This window comes from Heterocephalus glaber, unplaced genomic scaffold (assembly GCF_053883595.1).
Source record: "Heterocephalus glaber isolate CG9 unplaced genomic scaffold, H.glaber_assembly_v1.0 deba00000546, whole genome shotgun sequence".
Classification (NCBI taxonomy): Eukaryota; Metazoa; Chordata; class Mammalia; order Rodentia; family Bathyergidae; genus Heterocephalus; species Heterocephalus glaber.
Window position 1 is genome coordinate 5,867,583 of NW_028258147.1, and position 25,353 is coordinate 5,892,935.

At 38.1% G+C, this 25,353-nt stretch overlaps 1 protein-coding gene across 7 annotated transcripts in view; it reads left to right on the forward strand.

Moving 5' to 3' along the window:
- The first annotated feature begins 3,665 nt into the window (after positions 1 to 3,665).
- Cep41 (centrosomal protein 41) overlaps positions 3,666 to 25,353 on the forward strand; it is a 44,586-nt gene continuing 22,898 nt past the window's right edge. Inside the window, exons 1-4 of one of the 7 annotated variants that reach the window (XM_021237610.2) lie at positions 4,095 to 4,109; positions 18,909 to 19,020; positions 19,903 to 19,966; positions 20,361 to 20,417. In XM_021237610.2, coding sequence (XP_021093269.1) covers positions 20,399 to 20,417 — 19 coding nt within the window. In that variant the 5' untranslated portion in view covers positions 4,095 to 4,109; positions 18,909 to 19,020; positions 19,903 to 19,966; positions 20,361 to 20,398. Of the gene's footprint in view, positions 3,992 to 4,094; positions 4,110 to 18,453; positions 18,513 to 18,908; positions 19,021 to 19,902; positions 19,967 to 20,360; positions 20,418 to 25,353 lie in introns of those variants that run through there. The other 6 variants (XM_021237609.2, XM_021237611.2, XM_021237608.2 and 3 more) reach the window with 6 other exon arrangements.

The window sequence follows — 25,353 nt, forward strand, 5'->3', positions numbered from 1 at the left end:
CCTAGAACTTGTATTTGAATTTAGCAGGATTAGAAAACACAAGGTATATATAAAAATTCAGGTCTGTGTATATACTTGCTATAAATGAAGAATTGGATATTGAAATTTAAAAGTTATGTAGGAGTACAAAGGACCTAGAAGAGTTAAAAACAAAAACAAAAACAGTGTTGGAAGACGTTTAGTACCTAATTTTAAGACTTCTTCTAAAGCTACAGTAATCAAGGCAGTGTTGGTGTAAGGAAAGACATATAGATCATTGGAATAAAACAGAGAATCTAGAAATAGAACCACACATATATGGTCCACTGAGTTTTGAAAGATTATTTAACATTAGCATTTTATAGAATATAAACTCAACTCAAGAGCCGAGGAAGAGATAGTGTTTGCAGCAAACGGCACTAGAACACCTGGTATCCGTATATAAAAAATTAACCTCAACCCTTTTTTTCCATACATGAAAATAACTTGAAGGGATCTATAAATCTAAAGAAGAAAGCCTAAAAGTATAAAACTTTTAGAAGAAATTATAAGGGAAAATATTTGTGAATTCAGGGTAGGCAAGAACTACCTAGGATACAAAAAACTTGATGTATAAAAGAAAAAAATTGATAAATGGGATTCCATCAATATTTAGAACTTTAAATGACATCATTAAAATGAAAAGTAGTCCTTAAACAGACCATATTTACAATACATATAACCTATGACCAGAATATACAAAGAATTCTTAGAGCTCATTAATAGACAACCCAATTAAAATGTAGACATAAGAAGATGATAAATAGCCAGTATAGCACAAGGAATGATGTGCAACTCTAGAATCAGAAAAATACTAATCAGTACAATAATAAGATTGAATTATACCCTCATTAGGGAGATGAAGTTAAAAGTTTTAAAAGCCTTGTCATGACTTTTTCTTTTTGTTGGATTCTCCCCCTTTTCATTTAATTTGTCACACCCAATGGATTCATTCTGCTGGGTTTCCTGGGGTTGTGATCCTCATTGTCTTTTCCTAGGGTATTGTCTAAAATTTTTTGGAGTGCCGGTTTGGAATTCATGAAGTTCCTGAGGTGCTCTTTATCATGAAACTATCTTATTTCTCCATCAATTTTGAAAGATAGTTTTGCAGGGTACATCAATCTGGGTTGGAGGCTGTTTTCCTTTAGGGCTTGAAATACATCACTCCAAGCTCTTTTTGCCTTGAGGGTTTGTATTGAGAAGTCTGCTGTGATTCTGATGGGCTTTCTTTTGTATGTGATTTGTTTCTTTTCTCTCACTGCTTGTAGAATTTTGTTCTTCTGTTGGATTTCTGGAATCCTAACTATTATATGCCTATGTGTAGATTTTTTTTGATTAAGGCTAGCTGGAGTCCTATATGCCTCACTTATCTGTATGTCAAGTTCTTTTCCCCTCCTTGGGAAGTTTTCTGCCATCACTTCTGTCAACAGGTTTTTTATGTCATCTGCATTCTCTCCTCTTTCTTCATTGGCTCCAATCAGTCTTATGTTATTCTTCTTTGCATTGTCTAGCAGCTGCTGGATTGATTTCTCGTGTTCCTTTACAATTTTAAAGCAATTTTTCTTTTCCTCCTCACTAATTGCAATTTTATCTTCTATATGTGAAATTCTATCCTCACATTGGTTCATTCTGCTGTGCAGACTTTCAATGGAGTTTTTAATCTCTTGGAAATCTGTTTGTATCTGTTTTATGGATTCCATTTGTTTCCTATGTTGGGATTCCATCACGTTCCTCAGATCCTCTATTTTTTTTATCTGTGTCCTCTCTAGATTTATTAATCATGTCTTGCACCCTGAGCAAAATCTTTGCTGTTGTCTGAGTAATTATTTCTGATTTCATTTTTCCCAGATCCTCTTTTGTTGCCAGTTCAGAGAGTCCAGGTGGTTGAGTATCTGATTGTTCCATCTCGTTTCCCTTTGGGGTTGCTGTAGGTGATCCAGAAGTCTGTTTTTGAGACTTGTTTATGTGTCTTCTCATTTCCACTGGAGGGGGTACTTCTGGCGCCCACATGGCTCACCTTCTCTGCCCTAGGAGCTTAGGATGGCAGTGGGGGGAGCTTCCTTCCAGGTGCTGGGACCGGCTGAGCTTCTCTGCCCTAGGAGCCTGGGATGGAGGTGGGGAGCTTCCCGATATTCCCATATCTTCTGAAATAAAAGAGAAACAACCATACAAAGAAGTATGCCAAAACATGGAAGTATGAAAGTTGAATGGGCTGATGGATCTTATACTTTCAGTTTTGGCTTCTTGACCATCATGCTTTTACTTGATTAATGCATTATCATCCATCTACTCAGCTCTCCAAATTAGAAAAATTATAGTCACATCCTCAATACCTTCCTACTCCTTGCTGTCCTTCCCCTTATCTCTTTACATGTATAGAACTGTAAATTTACCTACACGTCTTTAAATCTTTGTGTCTTTTCCACCACTGTTGAGTTTAGTCCCTCTTTATCTTCCTCCTTCTGTTTATTCCATCAGAATCAGTATAGTTACCCTATCCCTAAGCTGCAGTAGGTAAGCATGTATCCTAAGTAGGAATGTGTTTAGAAGCTTCTGCTTGCTATGCAAAAGCTCCAGATAAATGTCTTCCCCATCACCCACTTTCCAATTTTTTTGCAGCCCCAAACTCTTATTCTAGTAGAAAAGTGACAGACTGGAAATTTTAGAGGGAAGAGTTAAAGAATTGGAAAACACTAAGGAAGTTAAGTAAAACTTGGTAAGTATGAAAGAATAAATGAAAGTGCAAGAGGCAGCTTTGGCTGTAGTTCAAGATCCTGGAGGTCAGGAACTCTGAGTGACAATATGACCCAAAGTGTGGCCATAAGAGTGGGTTGCTGAACTGTCTGAGAGGAGAGAGGCATGTGAGACCATGTGGCTGAATGGGTTACCTGCAAACTTCGACTCAGATATATGCTATTATTCACAAAGAGCTAGTGGGTATGAACACCTCAGGATAACCTTTCTCAGTTCTTGGAAAAACAATTTAGAGCAAAGGACAAAGGGTTACTGTGTTGTTCCTTCCATGTAAAAGGAAATAATAATTTTGATGGATTTGGTGGGACATTTAGGAGCCAAGTCAAACTGTGTGTGTAATTGTTTTGTAAAGGTGCTAGGACTTAATTTTCAGATCTGGAATGAGAACAGGTGGTGGCTGGTGGCAGGAGTCACAATAGTTTCCATGACAACTGGATTGAGTTTTAGTCATCTTCCCATCCTCCACAAAACCTACTGCAGCTTTTCTCCTAAGGTGCTTATTAAATACTTGTTAAATGAATGATGAACCACTGAATGCGGTGTATGCTTTGCAATTAAGGCTGCTGTTCTTTAGCTAGCCTAAAAGCTTTTAAAGCAACAATAATTACTGTATTTACACATGATGTTTTGCATAATTTGCATAATGACTTAACTTGAAAATTAACTATGTACTTTCATTCTTGCTAAACAACCTTGGCCCAATTCATATCCCCTATTGTGGAAGAAGTGGCCCAGGTGTTTGATTAGAATGGTCTTAAGAGAGGGGAAATGGGTTCGGGGTGTTGGGGGGGCGACCTGTACCGCGCTCCCGTATCAGCTGAAACTCCCTTTTCAGCCTCACTCTTGAGCCCCTCCCCCCATCTTGGGGTCTGCGCAGGCGCTAGCCTTCCCCTCCCCCCACGCCGCTCTTCGAGCTCTAAGGATGGAGCGGATTGCCGGCCCACTGCACAAAAGGCCACCCTAGCCGGCGTCCCGCGTTGCCCTTGGGAACCATTGATCAGCGTCTCGCTCTCCTGCGACCCTGTGCGGAGAGTAAACGACGGCCCCATTGGCTGGCCGGGTGAAGACAGGCCAATCGAAGAAGAGGTTATAGTGAGGTAGCTGAGGAAAGTTGTTGGGGGTTAGAAAGCTAGAGTTAGAGGCAACCCGTGAGACTAGAACCCCGAGTGTGGTCGGTTGGAGCAATATGTCTGTCCGGAGACACATTGGGAAACCTGAGGTGAGGGCCAGGTCCGAACCCGAGAGCCGGAGGGGGCGGGCGCACCGGAAAAGACGCCACGTGAGCAGGGACAAACAGCCAGCGACTTCCGCCGCCTGGAAGGCGGGAAGTGGCTGGAGTGAGGAGGGGTCGGATCGCTGGGCCAGGGGCGGGGCGGTCCTGGGGACGTTCAGCTTTGCCTGGTGACTGGCGAGCTTTCGCCTAATACAGGCGAGACGCCAATATTGTATTGTTGCTGCAAGGAGCGAAGTACTTAAAGACACGGCTCCTACCTTCAAAGGGCTTAGCGTTTAGGAGTGACAGTTGCAAACTGGTGAAAAATACAAAGGAAGCTGGGAACACTAAAGGAAGGAAAGAGCCCTCACTTCTGTTGGTGGGAGTACAAGAATTACAGGAATAAGCAGACCAAGCCACTGGAAGAGGGGCAAAATAGAATATTAGTTTCCCTGCCTTTCCATAGGACCTGCTACTTTCTGCATCTCTTTGACCCTTAGTACCCTGCTGCATTTGTGGCGATTTAAAGTCAACAGATACTGTACTCCTACCATGCTGTAGGTGCTAGACATACAGAGAATAAAACGAGGCCTCGGCCCTTCAAGTTCTGTCTAGTGAGGGAGATTCACAAGTAGGATTTGAATACAGTGTGGTTAGGGAGCAGAATGTTACATGAGGAAAGATAGGACCCAACTGAGGGAATGAGAGGAGGGCTGTGGAGAAGGGAGCGGGAGGGGGCGGGGGCGCAGACATGCCAAGGCCATGGATTAATCAGGTGAAGAAACATCCCAGGTAGAACAGTACAGTGTGAGCGAAAGTAGGAGTGTGTGAATTCTCAGAGTTCCCAATAGGAGTCTGTAAGAGCAAGGAGTACGGTTGGGTGGTTCCTTTGTGCTTTATACCCAACAGGAGTTACAATTACTTATCTCTTGGTGAATGCCTGGTACTGTGTTCAGAAAGCTATAAGGGCAAGGCTAGCCTGTCCAGGAGGGTGCCATCAGCAATAAGTAATGAATTCCACCAAAAAAGTCCAACTCAGAATTAGTAGAATGGTGGTCACCAGAAGATGGGAGATGTTCGTCAAAGGGTACAAAATTTCCGTTAGGATTATGTTTTTGAGATCTATTGCCCAACAGGATCACTACAGTGAGAACGTGGTATATTTTAAAATAGCGAAAAGTAAATTTCAACTGTTTTAACACATAAGTGAGGCGATGGATATGCTAATTAGCTTGCTTTAGTCATTTCACATAGTGTGTTTATCACATTGTACCCTATAAATAGAGTATATAAAATTGTGGTTTGTCTTATGGAGATGGAGGAGGTAGGTATAGAGAGTAGCATTTTTCTAGGTATTTATCTTACCTGCTAGTCAGAATTCAAGAAGCTTTTAAAGAGTTTTAGTAAGGGAATGACTTGGTCAGATTTGTGTTTTAGGCAGGTGACTAGCCACATTGTAGAGGCCAGGACTGGAGATAGGGGAGATTTGGTTAGGTAGTTATTTTGATACAGATCTAATCTGAGGCCATTGAATTAAGGACAGAACTGAGAAGAAATATTAAGGGGGTAAAATCATCAAGACTCCATGATTAGATTTTTGGTGTTTTTTGTGGTTTTTTTGGTACTGGGGATCAAACTTGGGACCTTGCGCTTGTGAGGCAGGCGGCGGAACCACTGAGCTAAATCCCTGGCCCAAAACTCCGTCATTAGTTTTGAGAGATGAGAGTATGATGGATGACTTAGGTTCCCAGATTGGATTTGCCATAACTACTCATTGATAAGGTCAAGACTATGGGAGGTAGAGGAAGAATGGTCTTAGGTGTGTAGGGAGAGGATCAGGGAAACCCTATGTGTTATATGTTGTGCCCTAGATGCCTAGCTTACTGTCATGGAGTACAACTTCCAGTAATTCTTGAGAAAGTTCATAAGTATTTTTTAATTTATGTCTAAAATATTAAGGATATCTAAAAATGTTATTCTACTTTCACATTTATCTATGGCATATGAGTTTGCCTGAGTATAGAATTCTTGGTTGGAAATCAACTTGAGAATATTGCTTTGTGGTTTTCTAGCAGCCAGTGTTGCTGTGGAGAAGTCAAAAGCCATTCTTATACTTGGCGACTTATCTCTCCTCTCACAAAGGTATTTCTTGCTACAGTCTATTATGACTTATTTGGTAGCACTAGAAACTTGTGCTTTTCTAGTCTGTAAAATTTTCTTAAATTATTTTGTTGATTTTTCCATCATACTTTCTCCATCCTCTTTCTTAAATTCATTATTCTGATGTTGCACTTGTATGGCTGGTTCTCTAATTTTCTTCACTTTTATCTCCAGTTTTCCTTACCTTTGTCTTTTTGCTTTCCTTGGGAGACTTAACTTTATTTCTAATTTTTCTATTACTTTTAATTTCTGCCACATTTTTAGTTTTTAAGAGCTGTGGTCTTTATCCTAATGTCCTTCAAAAAAACTTTATTTTGAAATAATACATTTGTAAGAAGTTGCAAATATTATACAAAGAGGTCCTGTGTACCTTTCACCCAGTTTTCCCCAATGATTATATTTTATACAAGTATAGTACAATATCAAAACTAGAAATTTGAAGTTTGAACAATGTGTGTATAATTCTATTTTATCATGTGTGTAGATTTAATATAATCACAGTTTATACAAATATAGATTTGCAATCAAGATAAAGAACTCTCCCATTGTCACAAATACCTCCTTCATGCTACCCTTTGTAGTTACATTCACTTTTTTCCCTTTCACCATCAGAACCCCTGAAAACCACAAATGTGTTCTTTGTCTCTACAATTTTTAAATATTGAGATTATTACATGAATGGAATCATGGTATCTGACTGTTTGAGATTGACTTTTTTCTACTCTGGATAGTATCTTTGAGATACATCCATGTAGCAGTAGTTTATTCTTTTCTTATTGCTCATTAGTATTTTATGGTGTGGATGTATAACTGTTCACTCATTCAACTAGCACAGGACATTTTGTTTGTTTTCAGTTTTATGGTATTACAAATAAAAATACAAGCATCTGGATGTAGCTCTTTATGTGGATGTTAATTTTCATGTCATTGGAATAGATACCCAAGAGTGTGGTTGCTGGGTTGTATGGTTTTATTGGAAACTGGAAAACTATTTTCCCGAGAACCTATACCATTTTACATTCCTACCAACAGTATATGAGAAATCCAGATTTTTCAAAATCTTGGCAACCAATCTTGGTATTGTTGATATTTAATTTTAGCTTTTTCTAATGAGTATGAAGTGCTGTCTTATTGTGGTTTTAATTTACCTTTGCCTAATGGACACCAAAGTGGAACATCTTTTTGTGTGATTATTTGCCATCCATTTATCCTCTTCAGTAAAATATTTTTTGTGTGTCTTTTCTTATTTCTTGAATTTTTAAAATAGTTTTTTTTGCTTTCTTTTGTTTCTGTTGTTGGTAACCATATAAATATTTATTGCACAAGTAATCATTAGAATTATATGTCCTTTCTTACTGCATTTTGTTTTTCCAGGAGTTTCTATTTGTCTTTATTTTTATTCTGCACTTTTTATGAATAATATAGGAAGAATTTTCTGTTGTAATTTTGTTTTACATAAATGTTATAGCACATATGATCCTTTGACTTGCTTTTTTTTTTTTTTTTTTTGGTAACAGGGATCGAACTCAGGTCCTTGTGCTTTCGAGGCAGGCGGCAGCACCACTGAGCTAAATCTCTGGCCCCTGACTTGCTTTTTTTCACTTAACAATATATCTTAGAGATATTTCCATGTCAGAAAAATATAACTCAACTTATTCTTTCAACTCTTACTCAAGTGTTTGCTCTAGTTACATCACAGTTTTGTTATTTATTTGTCTTTTGTTTTACTCACTGCATTAGATCCAGTTGTGCTAATGGATTGATATGATTTCACTATGCATACTCTTCAGTTACAGCCAGTTTTGTTTCTTACTACTTTTACCCCCGCCTTCTCCATTCACTGTAGTCATCTGCTCCCATATATTTAATGTGTAACTTTCCAATTCTCCTGCTGTATTTTTCTTATATAACATACATTATTTTGTATGCTTAAGTGTTTTACAAAAACAATATACTGTGTCTTTACAACTTGCTTTTATCATGCAAATTATGTCTGAGATTCAGCCATGTTGATATCTCTAGTTTAAACCTTTTAATTGCTGTAAAGTTAATGTAGCCTGTGACTGTACCACATTTTACTTATCATTCCACCATGGTATATCACTTAAGGTTTTTTTTGGTACTGTGGATCGAACTTGGGACCTTGTGCTTGTGAGGCAGGCGGCAGCACTCACTGAGCCAGATCCCCGGGTTGTTTTTAACTATTTGCTATTGTAGTGGACCTTTGACTAATGAATTTGATTGGTTCCCAAGGGCTGGTTGTAACTCAAGTTGGTTGTTAAGTCAATACAGCTGAGATCTGGATGTTTACCTGGGTACACACTATAGATAACAAGAGGCAGATGAATCTTCCATTAACCTAATTAACCAGTTGTTCATATGTCAGGCAAGTCATAGTTTGAGGGTCCACTGTATAAACACTGATGCAATGAACATTTTCACTCTTTTGACAGTTCTTTATAAGATAATAGTCCTTGGTTGGATAGGGGTTTTACATATAATTCCTCCAAATCTTCTTTTTATCCTATTAACAGTCTTCTGTAGACCAAAAAGTTTTAAATATATTTTAGTTTTTAGATTTTAATATTTTTGTAACAGCTTTACTGAGACGTAATTCACATATCATAAATTCACCTATTTAAAGTATATGATTTAATGATTTTAGTGTATTCACAGAGTTGTGCAATTATCACTACAATTGACTTCAGAAAATTCTCATCACTGCAGAACAAAGCCCAATAGCTATCACTTCCTTTTTTCCTACCCACCCTCAGTGGTGGCAGCCATTATTTTCTTTTAAAAAAATTTTTATTAAGTTTATTGGTACATTTTAGGTGTACATAATGATCACATTCATCATAGGGAATTTGTACCTGTACATGATATATCTTGAGTCTTATTTTTTTCCCATTCCCCTTCCCTCCCTTCAACCCCTCCACCCCTTCTTATTTATAAAAGCTTTGTTTCCATTTTTTCCTTCTTTTCTCATTTTTTTATTTCCCTCCTTTACCTCGCTCCCTTCCCTAGTTCCCCTTCCCCTTTGAACATTTTCTTCCTATTTCCATATTTCAAATATCTATTATACATTTTGGTTCTCATTTACGCTTTCAGTTTCTCACATGGTATTTACACATGTGTGTCCAATTTATTTCACTTACGAGTATGGTCTCCAGGTACATCCATTTAGTTATAAATGTCTCAGGTTTTTCTTTATGGCTGAGTAGTATTCTATTGTATAAAAGACTACATCTTTATCCATTCATCAGTTGATGGGCATTTGGGCTGTTTCCAAGATTTGACTATTACAAACTGTGCCGCTATAAACATGGGTGTGCATATATCACTGTGATATAATGCTTTTAATTCTTTTGGAAAGATACCAAGAAGGGGAAAACCTGAGTCAAATGGAACCTCTAGTTTTAGTTTTTTGAGAAATATCCACACTGATTTCCACAGTGGTTGCACCAGTCTACACTTCCACCAACAGTGGAGAAGGGTTCCTTTTTCCCCACAGCCCCACCAGCATTTGTTATTGGTTGATTTCTTGATAGCAGCCATTCTTTCTGGAGTGAGATGGAATCTCAGCATTGTTTTAATTTACATCTCTTGAATGACCAGTGATGTTGAGTATTTTTTCATATAATTTACTTGCTGTTTGTACTTTATCTGAGAAGTGTCTATTCATTTCAGATACCCAATTTTGGATTGGGTCTTTAAATTTGGGGGATCTGATTTTTTTGAGTTCTTTATATATTCTAGATATTAGTTCTTTGTCTGAGGAACAGCTGGTAAAAAATTTTTCCCACATTGTATGTTGTCTGTTCATTCTGTTGGTGGCTTCTCTTGCTGTGCAAAAGCTTTTTAATGAGATCCCAGTTGTCAATTCCTTATGATAGTTCCTGTGCAACCAAGGTTTTGTTCATAAAGTCTTTTCCTATGGCATTGTCTTCAAGAGATCTCCCTAACCTATCTTCCAGCACATTTAGTGTTTCTGTTTTTTGTGGTTTTTTTGGTACCAGGGATTGAACTTGGGACCTTGTGCTTGCAAGGCAGGCACTGGAACCACTGAGCTAAATCCCCGGCCCTTTCTGGTTTAATATTTAGATCTTTGATGCATTTTGATTTTAGTTTTAAGTGCATAATGAAAGATATGAGTCTAGTTTTAATCTTCAGCAAGTTGAAACCCAGTTTTTCCAGCACCTTGTATTAAAGAGGCTATCTTTCCTCCAGTGAAGGTGTTTGGCTCCTTTGTCAAAGATAAGGTGATTGAGTGTGTCTGGAGTTGTTTCTATATCTTCTAATCTGTTCTATTGATCCTTGGGTCTGGAGGGTTTTTTTGTTTTTTGTTTTTGGTACTGGGGAATGAACTCGGGTCCTTGCGCTTGCACAGCAGGCAGCGAAACCACTGAGCTAAATCCCCGGCCCGGGTCTGGAGTTTTTCTGTTTTTGTTTTTTTGCCAGTACCATGCTGCTTTTATCACAGTAGCTTTGTAGCATAATTTCAAGTCAGGAATTGTGTCCTCACCCCCCCCTTCCCACCTTGTCTTTGTTGCCTAGATTTGCCTTTGCTAGAGCAGATCTCTTCTGGTTCCAAATGAATTTTAGTAAGCAACCATTATTTTCTGACTCTATAGATCTGTATATTCCATAATCATTTCATATAAAAGGACTCAACAATGTGATATTTCACTTAATATTATAAATGTTCATCTGTGTTATTTCATGCATCAGTATTTAATTCCTTTATTGCTTAGTAATATCTGTCATAATGATATACCTCACTTTATCCACTTATCTATTGATGGACATTTGGGTTGTTTCCACTTTGGGACTGTTATAGATAATTCTACTATGAATATTCATATACAAGTTTTTGTGTGAGCATGTATTTTCATTTCTTTTTCTTTTGGTGCTGAGACTTGGAAATGAACTGACTGATGATAGTCCTTTTTTTTCTTTTTTCAGCATGATATCAATTCCTCCAAATGTCTGTTTTTCTTTTGGTTTTATTGGAGATGTTTCTGTTAATCAGCTTAGACTGTCATAACAAAATATAACAGACTAGATGCTTTATGCAACTGAAATTTATTTTTATAGTTCTGGAGCTGGAAGTCCAAGATCACTGTACCAGCTGATTCCATTTCTGGTGAGGGCTGTCTTCCTGGCTTGTAGATGGTACCCTTCTCACTGTCCTCACAGTACAGTGAGGGAAGGATTTCACTGGTGTCTCTTCTTCCAGGGACACAGGATCCAATATCCTATTGGATTAGAGGTAATGTTCTCAGACTTCTTTTAATCCTCAGGTGTTAATTTATGTTTTGGAGTAGGAGATTTTAAAAGATTACTGAGATCTCTGTTGATTGGGAAGAGGCCTGTGATGGTGAGCTTTATTATGGAGTGATCTCTGTAGGCCATGATTTAAGGATTCCCCCTCTCAAATATGTCCCTTCAGCTGTTTCCTTTCAGGCTAGTCATGTTCCTCATAGTAAAGGCCTTCTTAAACTTCTGGTTGGATTAGGCTTGATGGTTAAATATTAACATTAATGTGTATCACCCTCTTTTACCCCTGTCTTCAGTAATGATATATCTCTACCTTCTTCTGTGAGGAGACCTACTACTCCAGAAATGCTTTGGGGGATTTAATTTATAGACATCTGCCAGGATGGGCAAGGACAGTCAATCAGTGGCATAGAGAGGGAAGGGATCCAGAGAGCCATCTGGTTAAGGAACCTTCAACAAGCCACAGTTTTATTTTTGAAACAGGATCTTGCTATATAGTTCAGGCTGGCCTTGAACACATTATGTAACCCAGGCTGGCCTCAAACTGGCAGCAATCCTCCTGCCTCAGCCTCTCCCTGCTGAGATTATAGGCATGCACCACCACACCCGACCCAGCTTCTCCTTCTACTTCCCACTTCTAGAGTGCCTCACAGCATCAATTTCTCAGCCTTTTAAAAACTTTTCTTTTAGCTTTTCCTATTACTCGTTAGTCTTTGGCTGTCTTGAGTACATCAGGGCATTCTCACTTATTTTTCTTCTTTCTAGAGTTCAGGGATCTAGTATTCTGTTACTGTCACATCTCCCACTCTCCCTGTTTTGGGGGGGACTTTCTGTCCTTAAAGTGAATTTTTATTGAGATTTTTAGGAAGGAGCACATTAGATGGATTAGTTCAGTCTGTTCTCTTCACCAGGTAGATCCACAGTGATGGTGCACCTTTTTTGAGCTTTCAGTGATACAAACTGCTCATTGTAGCCCACATGCCATAAATTCACCGCTACTGATATAGTATTTTTTTTAACTTGTTTTCTGGCATACTTACAAGAACACAAGATAGGGACCTTGTCTGTGTTGTCCTACTGCCTGGCATACTGTAGTAGTTCCATAAATATTGGTTGAATGAATAGATAAATGTTATATCTGATAAATGTATATTCTTTCTTCTGAAAGAAGACAATGTGTTCACTGTTCACTCTTTGGAAATTAGAAGCCTACAAATGGAAATTAGCCTAAGTGTTTGGCTTACAGAGAACCTATTGATTGAGAAAATGGAATCCTGGGGAGCAGTTATTAAGTAGCTGACAGAGCATTGATCCCTATGTCATTGGAGAATCAGAGGAGAAAGATATCACTGAAGGCAATGGGGTGGAAACTAAAGACAGTAGGGTTGTATAACAGTGTTGCATGCCATAGGAAGGTCAAGTAAATTAAGGATTGAAAAGTATCATATTCAGCAAGTAGGGGATTTCTGATGTTGGGTAGCTGCCAGAGGAACCTCAGTAGAATAGTGGGGACAGCAACCATTGTAGCAGATCAGAGTAAGCTACAGAGAAGCAATGTGGGTTTGTTGTTCTTGCTCCTCAGGGTTTTACCTAGAAAGGAATAAAAGTGGGTGGTGCTCCAATTATATATTGACTTGTTATAAATCATTCCCATATTTTAATGGCTTAAACCAACAGAAAACATTATTATTTCTCATGGTTCTGAAAGTTAATTTGGTTTAGCTAGGTGGTCCTCACTTGAAATTTCTCATGTGGCTTTGCAGGCAGACAGGGCTGGGCAGGTTATCGTGAAGGCCTCTTTCAGATGTGTAGCTATGTTGGTTGAGACCTCAGCTGAGGTTGTTGGCCATACCATCTATAGATTGTCTTTTCCATGTAGGTTGGCTTTTCTCACACTCAGTGGCTGAGTTCCAAGAGAACCATGTGGAAGTGATATTACCTTTTACCTTCTGGCCTCAGAAGTCCCATCTGGTGTCACTTCCATCATAGTCGAGCCCATTCTGATTCTGGAGAGGGAACATAGATTCCACCCCTCAGTGGAAGGAGAGTAACATCACACTATAAATGGAATGGGAAATTTTCTTGTGACCATCTTAAAAAAATCTGCCACAAATGGTAGCTACTGACAAAGGAGGTTAATATAACTGGGCCAGGTCAAAACTCCCATTTTGAAAAGTTCCCCTTTAAAAGACTTATTTTAAATATAAGCTTCCCTTGAAGCTGGCACCCACTCCCTTTATCCCTTCATTTTTTGGACTGCTTTATAGATAAGTAGAGTGATTCTGAGCAAAAGATATAGTAACTTTAAAAAAATTCCTTTAAATGTAAATCTTATTACATATATTACAATGAAATACAACCTTGTGAGTCCTATTTTGAGAGAGATATGAAGTCAGAAAAGCTTATTCATTTTGAATGATTTGTGATTCAGACAATCTCACTTCTTTTTTAAAATTTTTCCTTCAGAAATCAAAAATCCCATCTTTGACTTTTTGTTCATTGTTCTCCAGTATTCATGTATTCACAAAGTCTTGTCTTTACATAATCTGCCAGAATGCAAATCTGCCAAAATACTGTCTTAGTCATGTAGCTCACAGCTCAATGCCTTCCGTTGTCACTAAGGCCTCATGTAGGCTCCTTGGTCTGCATTCAGGCTTCTCTACTTGGAACCCACCTCTCCATCTCCAGCCTTTACAGCACAGGATTCCACATACCAGGGATTCTGAACACTTGGGGGACTACATACCACTTTGAAAATTTGGTGCAAAACAAGACTCATTGCAGAGGGAAAAAGGCACATACATAAAATTTTGCATATAGTTTGAAGGGACTCATGGTCTTCCTAAAACCCGTCAGGACCCCATATGAAGAACTCTAGCTGAAGTGAGGATGTACAGTGGTTGTGAGGATTAAATGAAATAATGTAGACAAAATACTTAGTCAAATGCCTAACAGTGTAGTAAGTGCCCAATAAATGTTAGCAGCAATTGCCATTCTGTTGTTGTTAGATCTTCCCCAGCAAATAGAACAGTTTGTTTTTTAAATGTGGTGGGGTATTTTTTGTTTTGTTTTTGTGATACTGGGGATTAAACCCAGGGCCTTCAAACTGAGCTATATCCTCATCCCCTCCTTTTTTTTGAGACAGGGTCTCACTAAGGCAGTAGTGGTGGACCTGTGGCATGTGTGCTGCAGCAGACTGTATCATTGAGAGTTCTGAAAGGTTCGCCATCACTGCACTGAGGCACTAAGTTACTGAGGCCAGACTCAAACATGTGATCTTCCTGCCTTGGCCTCCCACAGTGCTGGGATCACAGGCATGTGCCACCATGCCTGCCTTAAACATGCTTTTAAAGTGTCTTTGCTACTAGAATTTTTTCCATTGGCAGTGCTTTTCCTATCCCTCTTCCCCATCTTTTATGAACAGAAGTTCAACCATTACAACACAGCCCAGTGCTTGCTCTCTCATGAATCCTCTCTTCTCACGCCCAGTATTTGAGAAATCTCCTTTCAGACTCCTAGAGCCTCTGAGATCTATGAGGCCCATGTGACACCAAGCATGCATGCTGCATGTTGCTCAGGTCTTTATCTGGCAGATACTTACTGCTGTTTTAGTAGCACTATAACTTGTAGCAGGAACAGAGAAGTATAGGGTAGTCCCCAAGTGCAGAGCATGAGAAGTGTGAATGACACAAAGAACAGTAAAAATCCAGGCAGGGAAGAGACTTTCTTCTCATAGGGCCCTGCAGAGGAGACTTCCTAGGAGATACTTGTTGCTGGGTCTTGAAAGTCAAGTAGTTGAGTAGCTGGAGTAAAGAGGGGAGACAGGGAGAGCATTGTCTTTTGACCTTCCCTAAAGATGTAGCCCTCAAATGGTTTGAACATTTTTGGTTTCTCAAAGAGCCTGTAATAATACCACATATCATAAATCTTTTTTTTAAATATATAGCTAAAGGTCTCCCCTTCCTCTTGGGTTCTAGGCCTCTGCCCATTAGCCCATAACCATTCTCAAATTTCTCTCTTATTTCAAAACAAAACAAAATAACAAAGATTCTTCCTTAACAGCACTCTTGGAAAAACAAAAAGACTATCCTCCCTCCCCATCCCTCCCCCCAGCCCCATGCAACCTGCTGTTTTTGCTTCTGCTGTCAGTTTACTATCACTGCATCTATCAGGGCTGTCAACAAAAGTCCTGATTTGCTCAATCCAAATTCATTTTTCTGTTGTTCTCTCTCTTGACCTGCATCCCCCTCCCCTCTTACCAGGGATCGAACTCAGGATCTTTTACTTGTGAGGCAGGCACGGCACCACTGAGGTAAATCTCTGGCCCTGGCCTGCATTCTTGTTTGCCTGCTCATGCTTTACTTCTTGTCCTCTGACCTGACAGCATTATTCCCTGCTGTCCATTCCCTTTTTCCTGCAGCTCCTCTTTAATTTTCATGACCCACTTTCTTATAGCCTTTTCTGAGTCTCAGCCAACATGCCTCTTCTCTACATGGTCTTCAGCATTGGGGGTTTTCTTCTCTTAGAGTGGTTTTGGCCAGTCCCATGACTTCATCTGTTATCCACATGCTGATAATTCCCACACTCTTTTTTGGTAGCCCAGATCTCTATCCTAATCTCCGTATAGCCAGCCGGGAACTTCTATTTTGGATAGCCTATAGATATTGCTACTCAACACTCCTGAACTGCACACATCATGTTTTTTCCAAATATGCTTCTTCCTTAACTCCTGTTTTGGAATCACGGTACCATCGTTCTCCTTAGGTTACATTGATCTTCCACTTAAAAGATTTCTTTAAACCATTTCTTCTTTTTCATTTCTATGGCCAATTTCTTGTGACTATAGATCCTCTTGATACAATAGCTTCTCAACTTATTATTGTGTCTTCCTTCTTGACTGCATTCATATTCTCCATTTGTTACCAGTGATCTTCCTAAAACAGAAATATAATCCTATTATTCCTTCCTAAACCTTTAATGACTTCCTATCATCTTCTCTGGAGTTCCTCAAATTCAGCACTGGTGACATTTGGGCTGGCTGTTTCTTTGTTGTAAGAGCTGTCTGTTCGTTACAGAATGTCCAACACCATGCCCCAAATTAAATGCCATTTGTGGCCAACCAAAATGGTTCCAGAAATTGACAAATGTCCCTGAGCCCAGAAGTGGCAAAATTGTACCTGTTTGAGACCCACTGATCTACTGGATAAAATTCAAGTTTCTCAGCATGTTTACAAGGCCCTTTGTGATCTGCCTCTGGCTTTCTGTCCTGCATCATTCATCCTCATATGCACCAATGCTCTAGGTCTCCAATTACTATTAGGTTCTTAATGCTGTCTCCTCATTCTCTTGTCTCCATACTTTGCCCATGATTTTCTTACTGCCAGGCCCTGTTGCTCCCATCCACTACTACTTTTGCTTGACTAACCTCCTGAATCCTTAGAATGTGGCTCAGAAGGCACCTTTAAGAATCAGTCTGTGACCTCAAATCTAGAATAGGTACCGCTCTTATGTGCTGCTGTCACTTCCCTGCTTCCCTCTCTATTCATTGTGCAGCTTGACATCTTCATATCCAGCAGTCAGTGAGAGCCATGGCAAAGACTGTTTTTACCTCTGTGTCCTTCCTAGTAGACACTCAGTAAATGTTGACTAATGAATGGTTGGTGCTCAATTAAGTCTTTGTTGAACAAATGAATACTCCTCCTTGAAACAGCTGCTTTTCAGGGCTCCTTCACTTTCCACCATTTCAACCTGTTTATGTCATTGAAAGAAAGCCAGTTGGTTAGTAGGTCAAGAAGCATTCATCCCAAAAGCAGGAATTTTAAAGAAAAAGATATGGCTCTTCCATAACATCTCTGGCGTTCTGCTGGTAGTGGAGCACAAAGAGCTTTATGTTGTGATTGTTACTAGAAAGTCAGGAATAAGAAATGGGACTGCAGTGGGGACAGGGAAAAGAAGCACTACATTTTTCTCTTGCAGCATGTGGATTTCTCATTAGTCCCATGTAAGGGAAAACCAGGGAGGGAAGGGCTCATGGCTGCAGCTGTCCACACTCTCCCCTCATCATTCTGCCGCCACCATACCTGGTCCCTAGAGACACCCTCACTTCTTAGCTATTTGGGTTCAGTATGGACAAATCCCCTTGGTTCAGCAGAGACTAGTCTGGAGTTTTTCAAAAGAAACTTTGCTAGGAAACTAGTGGAAAAACCAAAACAAAAGTAAAAACAGGAAATATAGTATAGAAATGATAAAAATGCAGAGTGCCTCCCCCCAGGTCCCTCAGTCTAAGATAACTGAAGTCTAATATTAGCTTTCCTTGACTCAGTTTACTGTTTGTTTGTTTGATTTTGCTGTGATATTGTTTCCCTCTGGGGAACTTCTCCTAAGTCTCCCTTTCCAGTCTATGTATTTTTCTTCTTTTACTTAACCTTTTCCATAGTCCTCTAGAAAAGGAATGGGAATTGGCATTGCAGTCAGTTTCTCTTAATAAACAGCAGGTTACTGCTTACAAGGAAAAATGAGCTTTCCAATTTTTCTAAGGGTAAAACAGTTAAAGGCTTGCAAACACAAACTGAGGACCAGTGCTGAGTATTCATAATATGGGTTTTACTTGCTAGTGTGAAGTGAAAAACACAGACACTGTCATGAGTTTTTAAAAGACAGTAAAGAACAGACCTTTTTACTTTAGGATTTTTTTTTTTTTTTTTTTTTACCTTTTTGGTATTAAAATAGCAGATGGTGAGGTTGGGGATATGGCTCAGTGTGGAGCACTTGCGTAGAATGCACATACCAAAAAAAAAAAAAAAAGCAGATGGCTTATGTTTTTATATATCAATTTAAAGAGAAATTTAATTTTAAATATATATAAATAATAAACTTCATCCTAACAAAATAGCAGATGGTAGTTGTGAGGTTTTGCTTGTTGTTGTTGTTTTTTAAATGTCCTTACTTGGCAAAATTAAAAGGTGATAACTCTGCAGGTGCCTCCAGTTTTTAAAAATTCTTCTTGGTCTTTGAAATCCAAAACTCTCGTCAAGAGATATTTTGTACAACCCAGAAGTATCTTATGCTGATTTTATGCTTTGAAAAGGTATTTATAATTTGAAGAGGTATTTTAATGTGAAAATGGTTTATTTTCTAGTCCCCCTGACAGGGCATACTGTAGTTAACTGTTTTCAAATGCAAGTGATGCAATTTTTTAAGTTTGATATTCTCTCCTAAGGGACCAGATAGTTACTGTGATGCAATCCTCATTCAGATATTCATTTATTAACTGAATATCAATAAATATACTTAGCATGTACTAGGTTCTGGGTAAATACAAATACGAGTAAGTTATTGTCCCTGTCTTCAAGTAAATCCTAGACTAGGGAAGAAGATCTAATTGTAGACAGTGGGACAGGGTGTCATACTCTGGAGATAGAGGGAAAGAAAGTACCTAATTCCACCATGGACAGCTTTACAGAGAAAATAAATTTTACTTAAGGACAAGATGAGGAAAAGCATTCTAGACAGACATCTGCCAGGACTGGAAACATTAAGGGAACATTCCTGACCACTTCAGCATAGGAACATGTGCAGAAGATGATGCTGGAAAGGTAGTACCCAGTTTTAATTTCCTATTCCACAGCTACCTGTACTGAACGTAAGGTTTTCATACTTATAGACCAGAATAAAGTTTAAGCGAGAAAGCTATGTTATGTCATGTCTTATTCCCTCCCTTAATGGCTTTTGCACTTGCTGTGGGAATTTAATGTGGGTGAATGTCTTCTGCTTGAATTCAAAGAGTTAACAATCAAAGCACAGCACAATGGAGACCTGACCTAGGCATTTTTATCAACTATAAACTTACCTTGAACCTGACATGAATCTCAGGTCCCACAAGAGCATATGTGATGGCAGTGACATCAATGGAGCCCTGGACTCAGGGAGACAGCATGAGAGTGTGCCAGAGGTGGCTGGCCTGACAACATCTGGAGCACTGTGCTCAACTCTAGATCCCACCTACTGTTTTTACATTTGCTATAGATAAAATGTAGAGAGTGTTCAGAGGAGATGGCCCAGAAGCCATTATACAAAGAGTGACATTACAAAGAAGAATTTATTGTAACAGATTTCTTGAAGCAGAGGCAGCTGTCTTATTCTCACTTGTAAGGGTGGATTGAAAGGAAATTGAGGGGTTTCCTTTGGCTCAATGTAAGAGATAATTTTTGAAGAGTTTTTCTTATCACAGTGCTCTTCAGTTATTTTGATAAAATGTGGAAATGTTTTGACAGAAACAAGATAAGTACATTCACCTGCCAAAATGCCATGGAAGAGACCTATTGTGAAAGGGACAGTTGGCTCTTTAGAGTTCTTTCCATCTTTAAAGTCTATGAAATATATCACTTGTTCTATTTTTTAAGTGTCTGACTCTTTACTGATTTTGCCACCCTTGCCTTTATATTAACCCAATTCATTTTGAATTTTCTTATTTTTAGTATTTGACCAAAAGGATACCACAGAATCCAAAGTATCGGCATATCAAGTCAAGACTGGACACTGGTGAGTAAAGATTAGAAAATTAGATGTTTAAAAAAATCCAATAACTAATTATTGTTAAGAAGCAGCCCATCAAACCTGGTATAATCACAGCTAGAAGTTTCTCACTATCTTACCTAATGTCTTTCTGGGCTTGGGATTTACCTTTGGAAGCTGGTTTTTTTGTTGTTTTTTTTTTTGGAGAAAATTTGCATTTACATAATTTATTTTTCCTTACCACATAAGAAATAATATAAATTGAAAAAATGAAATCCTAGAAATTGAAAAAATTGTTCAATAAGTTGCAAGGTTGATGATAAATAAATAGCAGGAGTCATGCTCTATTTTGGAGCACTTTAAATATATTCTTTCAAACTGGCAGTAATACATTATACATATGTATGTTTGTTCAATTCAGTGTTTGCAGAGTGCTGGCTACATGGAAAGCTGTGGATCATGGGAGAAAGGAAGATAGGTGTGGATTGTGGCTTCTGCAATCAAAGACCTTAGATTCAATTGGAGACAGGCAGACTTGATTGAGTAACCAAAATACCAGACAAAATTTAATCAGTGCTGTCCAGGTGAAATTCAATTTGAGTGTCTTCTTGCTTCTTTCCAGGCTGTTCCATCTTTCAATATAAGGACTTCTGCCCAAATTCTAGCAGATTTGTAGTCTTGTGAGGTTTGAGTTATTTATGATTTTTTCAATCTCTTAAAGCTTTCTGAAGAAAATCCACCTGAAGAAAAACCATTAAAATGGTTTTGCTAATGCTAGTATGCCTTTAGCAATACTGAATTTTCCACTATTGTACCTCACAACAATGGAGGACAGTAAAGGAGGTTGTTGATAGAGTTCTCTGCTAGATAAAATGGCCCCCACAACCCTGCATCCTAAAATGGCCCCTGCCTACAGGAAATGAGTCACTCCAGAGAGCACGAAGACCTGCTTTTTCCCACCTCGCCCCCAGTCATAGCCAATCATCTGTCACCTCCACACTCCCTCAGCCCTTACAAACCTCACCCCACCAACCCCTAGTTGCTGTTCTCGCCATTGTTCAAGATAGCCTGGCACCTCTGTCCCTTAATAAAAGCCCTGCTTTGGGTGTTTGTGTTTCGGCTCACTTTATTTCTCAGTTGTTGCCTTTGTTTAAATCATCTCATTTGCTTTCTTTCCCTTTCTCATTATCTTCTCAAAATCATTATCTTCCATTATGCATGTTACCTCAAATAACACAGACTTTAAATGTTTTGGATGCACCACATATGCAGTTACTATGTCTTGGTACCTTTCTTTCAAATATTTCTATGCCATACAGATATATATATTTATCCTTGTGAATATCCTGTTTGATGGGCAGGTGAAAATATTATCACTCTTTTAGAGAAGGAGGAAATTGTGGCCTGGAGATTTTGTGATTTACTTGGGAGTTCAATAAAGGAGATAAAACTAAGATTGTTTGCAGAGTGAGGAAGTCAGTAATGGTGAGTGGGTGCTGAGTCTTGTGTACTGTCTCTTAGACTATACTATACTTGTGTTTCCCTTAACCTTGTTTCTTCTGCCACAGATACCCTCAACTCCTCCAACTGTATCCAGCTCCCCTTAATAGGAGTGGTAACCCATCCTTCTGAAATAAGTTGTTCTGGGAGTTAAGCTCCTAGAATTGAAATGCCATGGTTTCTGAGGAGCTGGGATACAATTTTAAAGACAACTATATGGGAATGAATTTCTTTTGAAACCTTTATATTTTCTTAAAATTAAAAATCTCAAGAGCTGAGGTTTGTTTTAGATACCTAGATTTGTCTGTGCCTTTGTAATTTTTTTTCCAGGAAATTAAATTGGTATTTATGCACTCTCTTCATTCTTTTCAATTCCTCAATTTATAACCAAAACTTGACTCAATAATGATGTGTGAGACTAATTTCAATTTTTTAAATGTTGAGATACTTATATCTGCTTTTTATAATTCATGTTAAATACATTTATCCTCTTATATCCTGGGTCTTAAGCTACTTTTTTGTTAAACTTTTTATTTTGAGATAATTATAGATTCACATATATTTTGTAAAAAATGATAGAGAAAGGAATTAGGAGTGTAGCCCAGTGGTAGAGTGGTTGCCTAGTATGCCCAATTCCCAGCACCAGAGCGGGGAATAAAAATGAAAAATAGTGATACAGGGAAATTCCATATACCATTTGTCCATTTTTCCACAGTGGTAACATCTTGCAAAACTATACTGCATATCACAACCACAATAATTGACATGATACATACAGTCAAGATACAGAACATTCCCATTACCACAGAGATCTTTTACGTTGTCCTTTTCTATCATTTTATTGTTCACAAATGCTATATAAATGGAATCACATAGTATGCAGCCTTTTGGATTGAGATTTTTTACTCAGCATACTTCTCTGAAGAATCATTCAAATTGTGCTTATATCACTAGTTTGTTCCATTGTATTACCCACTAGTATTCCATAGCATGACTGAACTACAGTTTAACCATTTACCTGTTGAAGAGCATCTGTGCTATTTCCACTTTGGAGCTGTTCCAAATAACGATACTATAAACATTCATTATAGTTTTTTGTGTAAGGATATCTTCATTTCTTTGAAATAACTACCCAGAAGTATAATTGCTGGGTCGTGTGGTAGTTTACTTTTTTGTTGTTGTTGTTAAGAAACTGCCAAACCTTTTTCCAGAGTGGCCATCCCATTTTACATTCCCATCAGCAATAGTGGATGAGTAATCCATTTTCTCCACATCCTTGTTTGTTTGTTTATTTGTTTGTTTTGTCTTGTTCTGTTTAGCCATTCCACAAGGTTTCAGTGACATATCATTGTAGTTTTAAATTCTCCGATGGCTAGTGTTGAACATCTTTGTAAGTGAATATTTATTTTCTGTACATATCTTCTTTGGTGAAAAGCCTATTCAGTTATTTTAGCTGTTCTGATTGGGTTGTCTTTTTAATTGTTGAATTTTAAGAGCATTTTTAGTCCTTTGTCAGATATGTGGTTTGCAAGTATTTTTTTCCCCAGCCTATAACTTGTCTTTTCATCCTCCTAATAGGGTCTTTTGGAGAAAAAAAGTTTTTAATTTTAGTGAAGTCTTTTTATCAATTTTTCCTTTTATGGACCATGGTTCTGTTGTCAACTTTGAGAATTCTTTACCTACCCTATATCCAGGTGATTTATGTCTAAAAGTTTTATAGTTTTAGGCTTTACATTTAAGTCCATGGTATATTTTGAGGTGGTTTTTTTATATAAAATGATCAAGACTAACTTTTTTGATTATACAATTGGTCTAGCACCATGTTTTGAAAAGGGTTACTTTTCCTGCATTGAACTGGCCTGTTCATCTTTTTCAAAAGTCAGCTGGGCATATATATGTGGGTCTGTTTCTGGGTCTCTGTTATGTTCCCTTGATCTATATGTCCATTCCTCTGCCAGTACCACACAGTTTTGATTATTGTAGCCATATAATAAATAGGATACTTAAAATTGGTGAGACTAATTAGTCCCACTTTATTTTCCTTTCAAAAATTACTTTAGGTATTCTCATTCCTCTTGTTTTCACACACAAATTTTAGAATAATCTTATTTATGTTTACAAAAAATTGCTGATTTTGATAACAGTTGTCTATCAGAGGAAAACTGACATCTTTACTATGTTGACTAATCATTAATCTACTTTCCATATCTAATGATTTGCCTATTCTGAATTTTTTATATAAGTGGAATCACATAATATATAGCCTTTTATTATCCATCTTCTTTGACTTAGTAAATGTTTTATGTTGTAGCATTGCCAAATAATATTGTTATGTAGATAGTATATATTTTGTTTATGAACTTATCAATTGATGGTTGTATGGATTGTATACACTTTCTCACCATAGTGCTGCTGTTAACATCAATGTATACAAGTTTTTGTGTGAACATGTATTTTCTATTCTCTTGGGGTATGTGCCTAGGAATGAAACTTTTGGTCATGTAGTATGCTATGCTTAATTTTTTGAGGCACTACTAAACTGTTTTCCAAAGCAGCCACACCATTTTTCATTTCCATCAGCAATGTAGGAGGGCTCTATTTTCTCCACATCCTTGTTACTGTTCATCATTTTGATGATAGCCATCATTGTGGGCAGAAGGTAGTGTCTCATTATGGTTTTAATTTGCGTGCTCCTAATGATGTGAAGTACCTTTATATGTGCTTATTAGTATTTGTATGTCTCCTATAGAGAAATGTTCACTTAAATCATTTGCCCATTTTTAAATTGGCTTATTTTTCTTATTATTATAAGAGTTATTTATTCTAGCTACTAGACTTATCAGAAATATGATTTGCAAGTATTTTCTCCCATGCAGTGGGTTGTCCAGGGTTTTTGTTGTACTTAGCTGGAGGAATGGAAAAAGTACATCTGTCCATCTTCTTGGAACCAGAAGCCTTCCAAACTAGTTTTGTAATAGCTTTCGGAAGGGCCAAAATGTGCCTCATTGCTTAGAGCTCAAAGTATTTTTAAGTTGGTGTGGGAGAGAAATCTTGTTCTAGTGTTTGATTTGTGTGTGTGTTTCAATTTAGAAATTATTTTAAAGTTAACTTAGGAGACAAATCTTATATTTAATGTTTGTGTTTCCATGCATTTTTGTGACTTACCTCTCTTGTTTGGTTAGAGAAAGTTTTCCACTTGGTGTGCAGTGGCTATGGCTTATGCACTAAGATACAGAGCCCATCAGCTTTTGCTAGCTAGCATTTGTGCAAATATCATTGTTCTTTCTCTGTGCCACGTGGTGAAGAAGGCAAGGAGTCCTGCTTAAAAAAAAACACAAGAGAAACCTTACAGCTCAAGTAAGAGTAAGGAGTTCTCATCTATGGAATGTGTTTAAGCTCTGCATTCAGAGCAGTGGAAAAGGCACAGGAATGAGTGAACATTTCCCATTTCTACGCTAAACAAATGGGTCTTTTATCTTCTACCAAACAGAGAGCAATTCAGAGTTAATCATGAGAAATCAAGAATTTCATATTTCCAGTCTTGACCCAAATCACCTTTGGCTGAGTTCTTCAAAGATCGATACAGTATTATCCTCGTGGGTAAAGATTATTTTCATTTCTATACTTCTGACTCCTCTTCTCATAGGCTCTGCTGTACATTGATGTATAGCCGTGGCTAGAAATCTCAGAATTATTTTGAACTTCCAATATTTCTTTTGTTCCATAGGTGCCTGAGCACATCTTCTCACTCCCCAGCATTGCCAGACTGTGTCATGAGTGGATTATGAAGCCCCTACCAGTGTTTTGTTCAGGCACCACCGCAGGGTTCTTGTGTATTTTCAAGCACCCTCTCTGGATTTCTGTTCTGCTGCGCTGCAGGCTGATTAAGGGACACTTTTTGAAACCACAAGGCT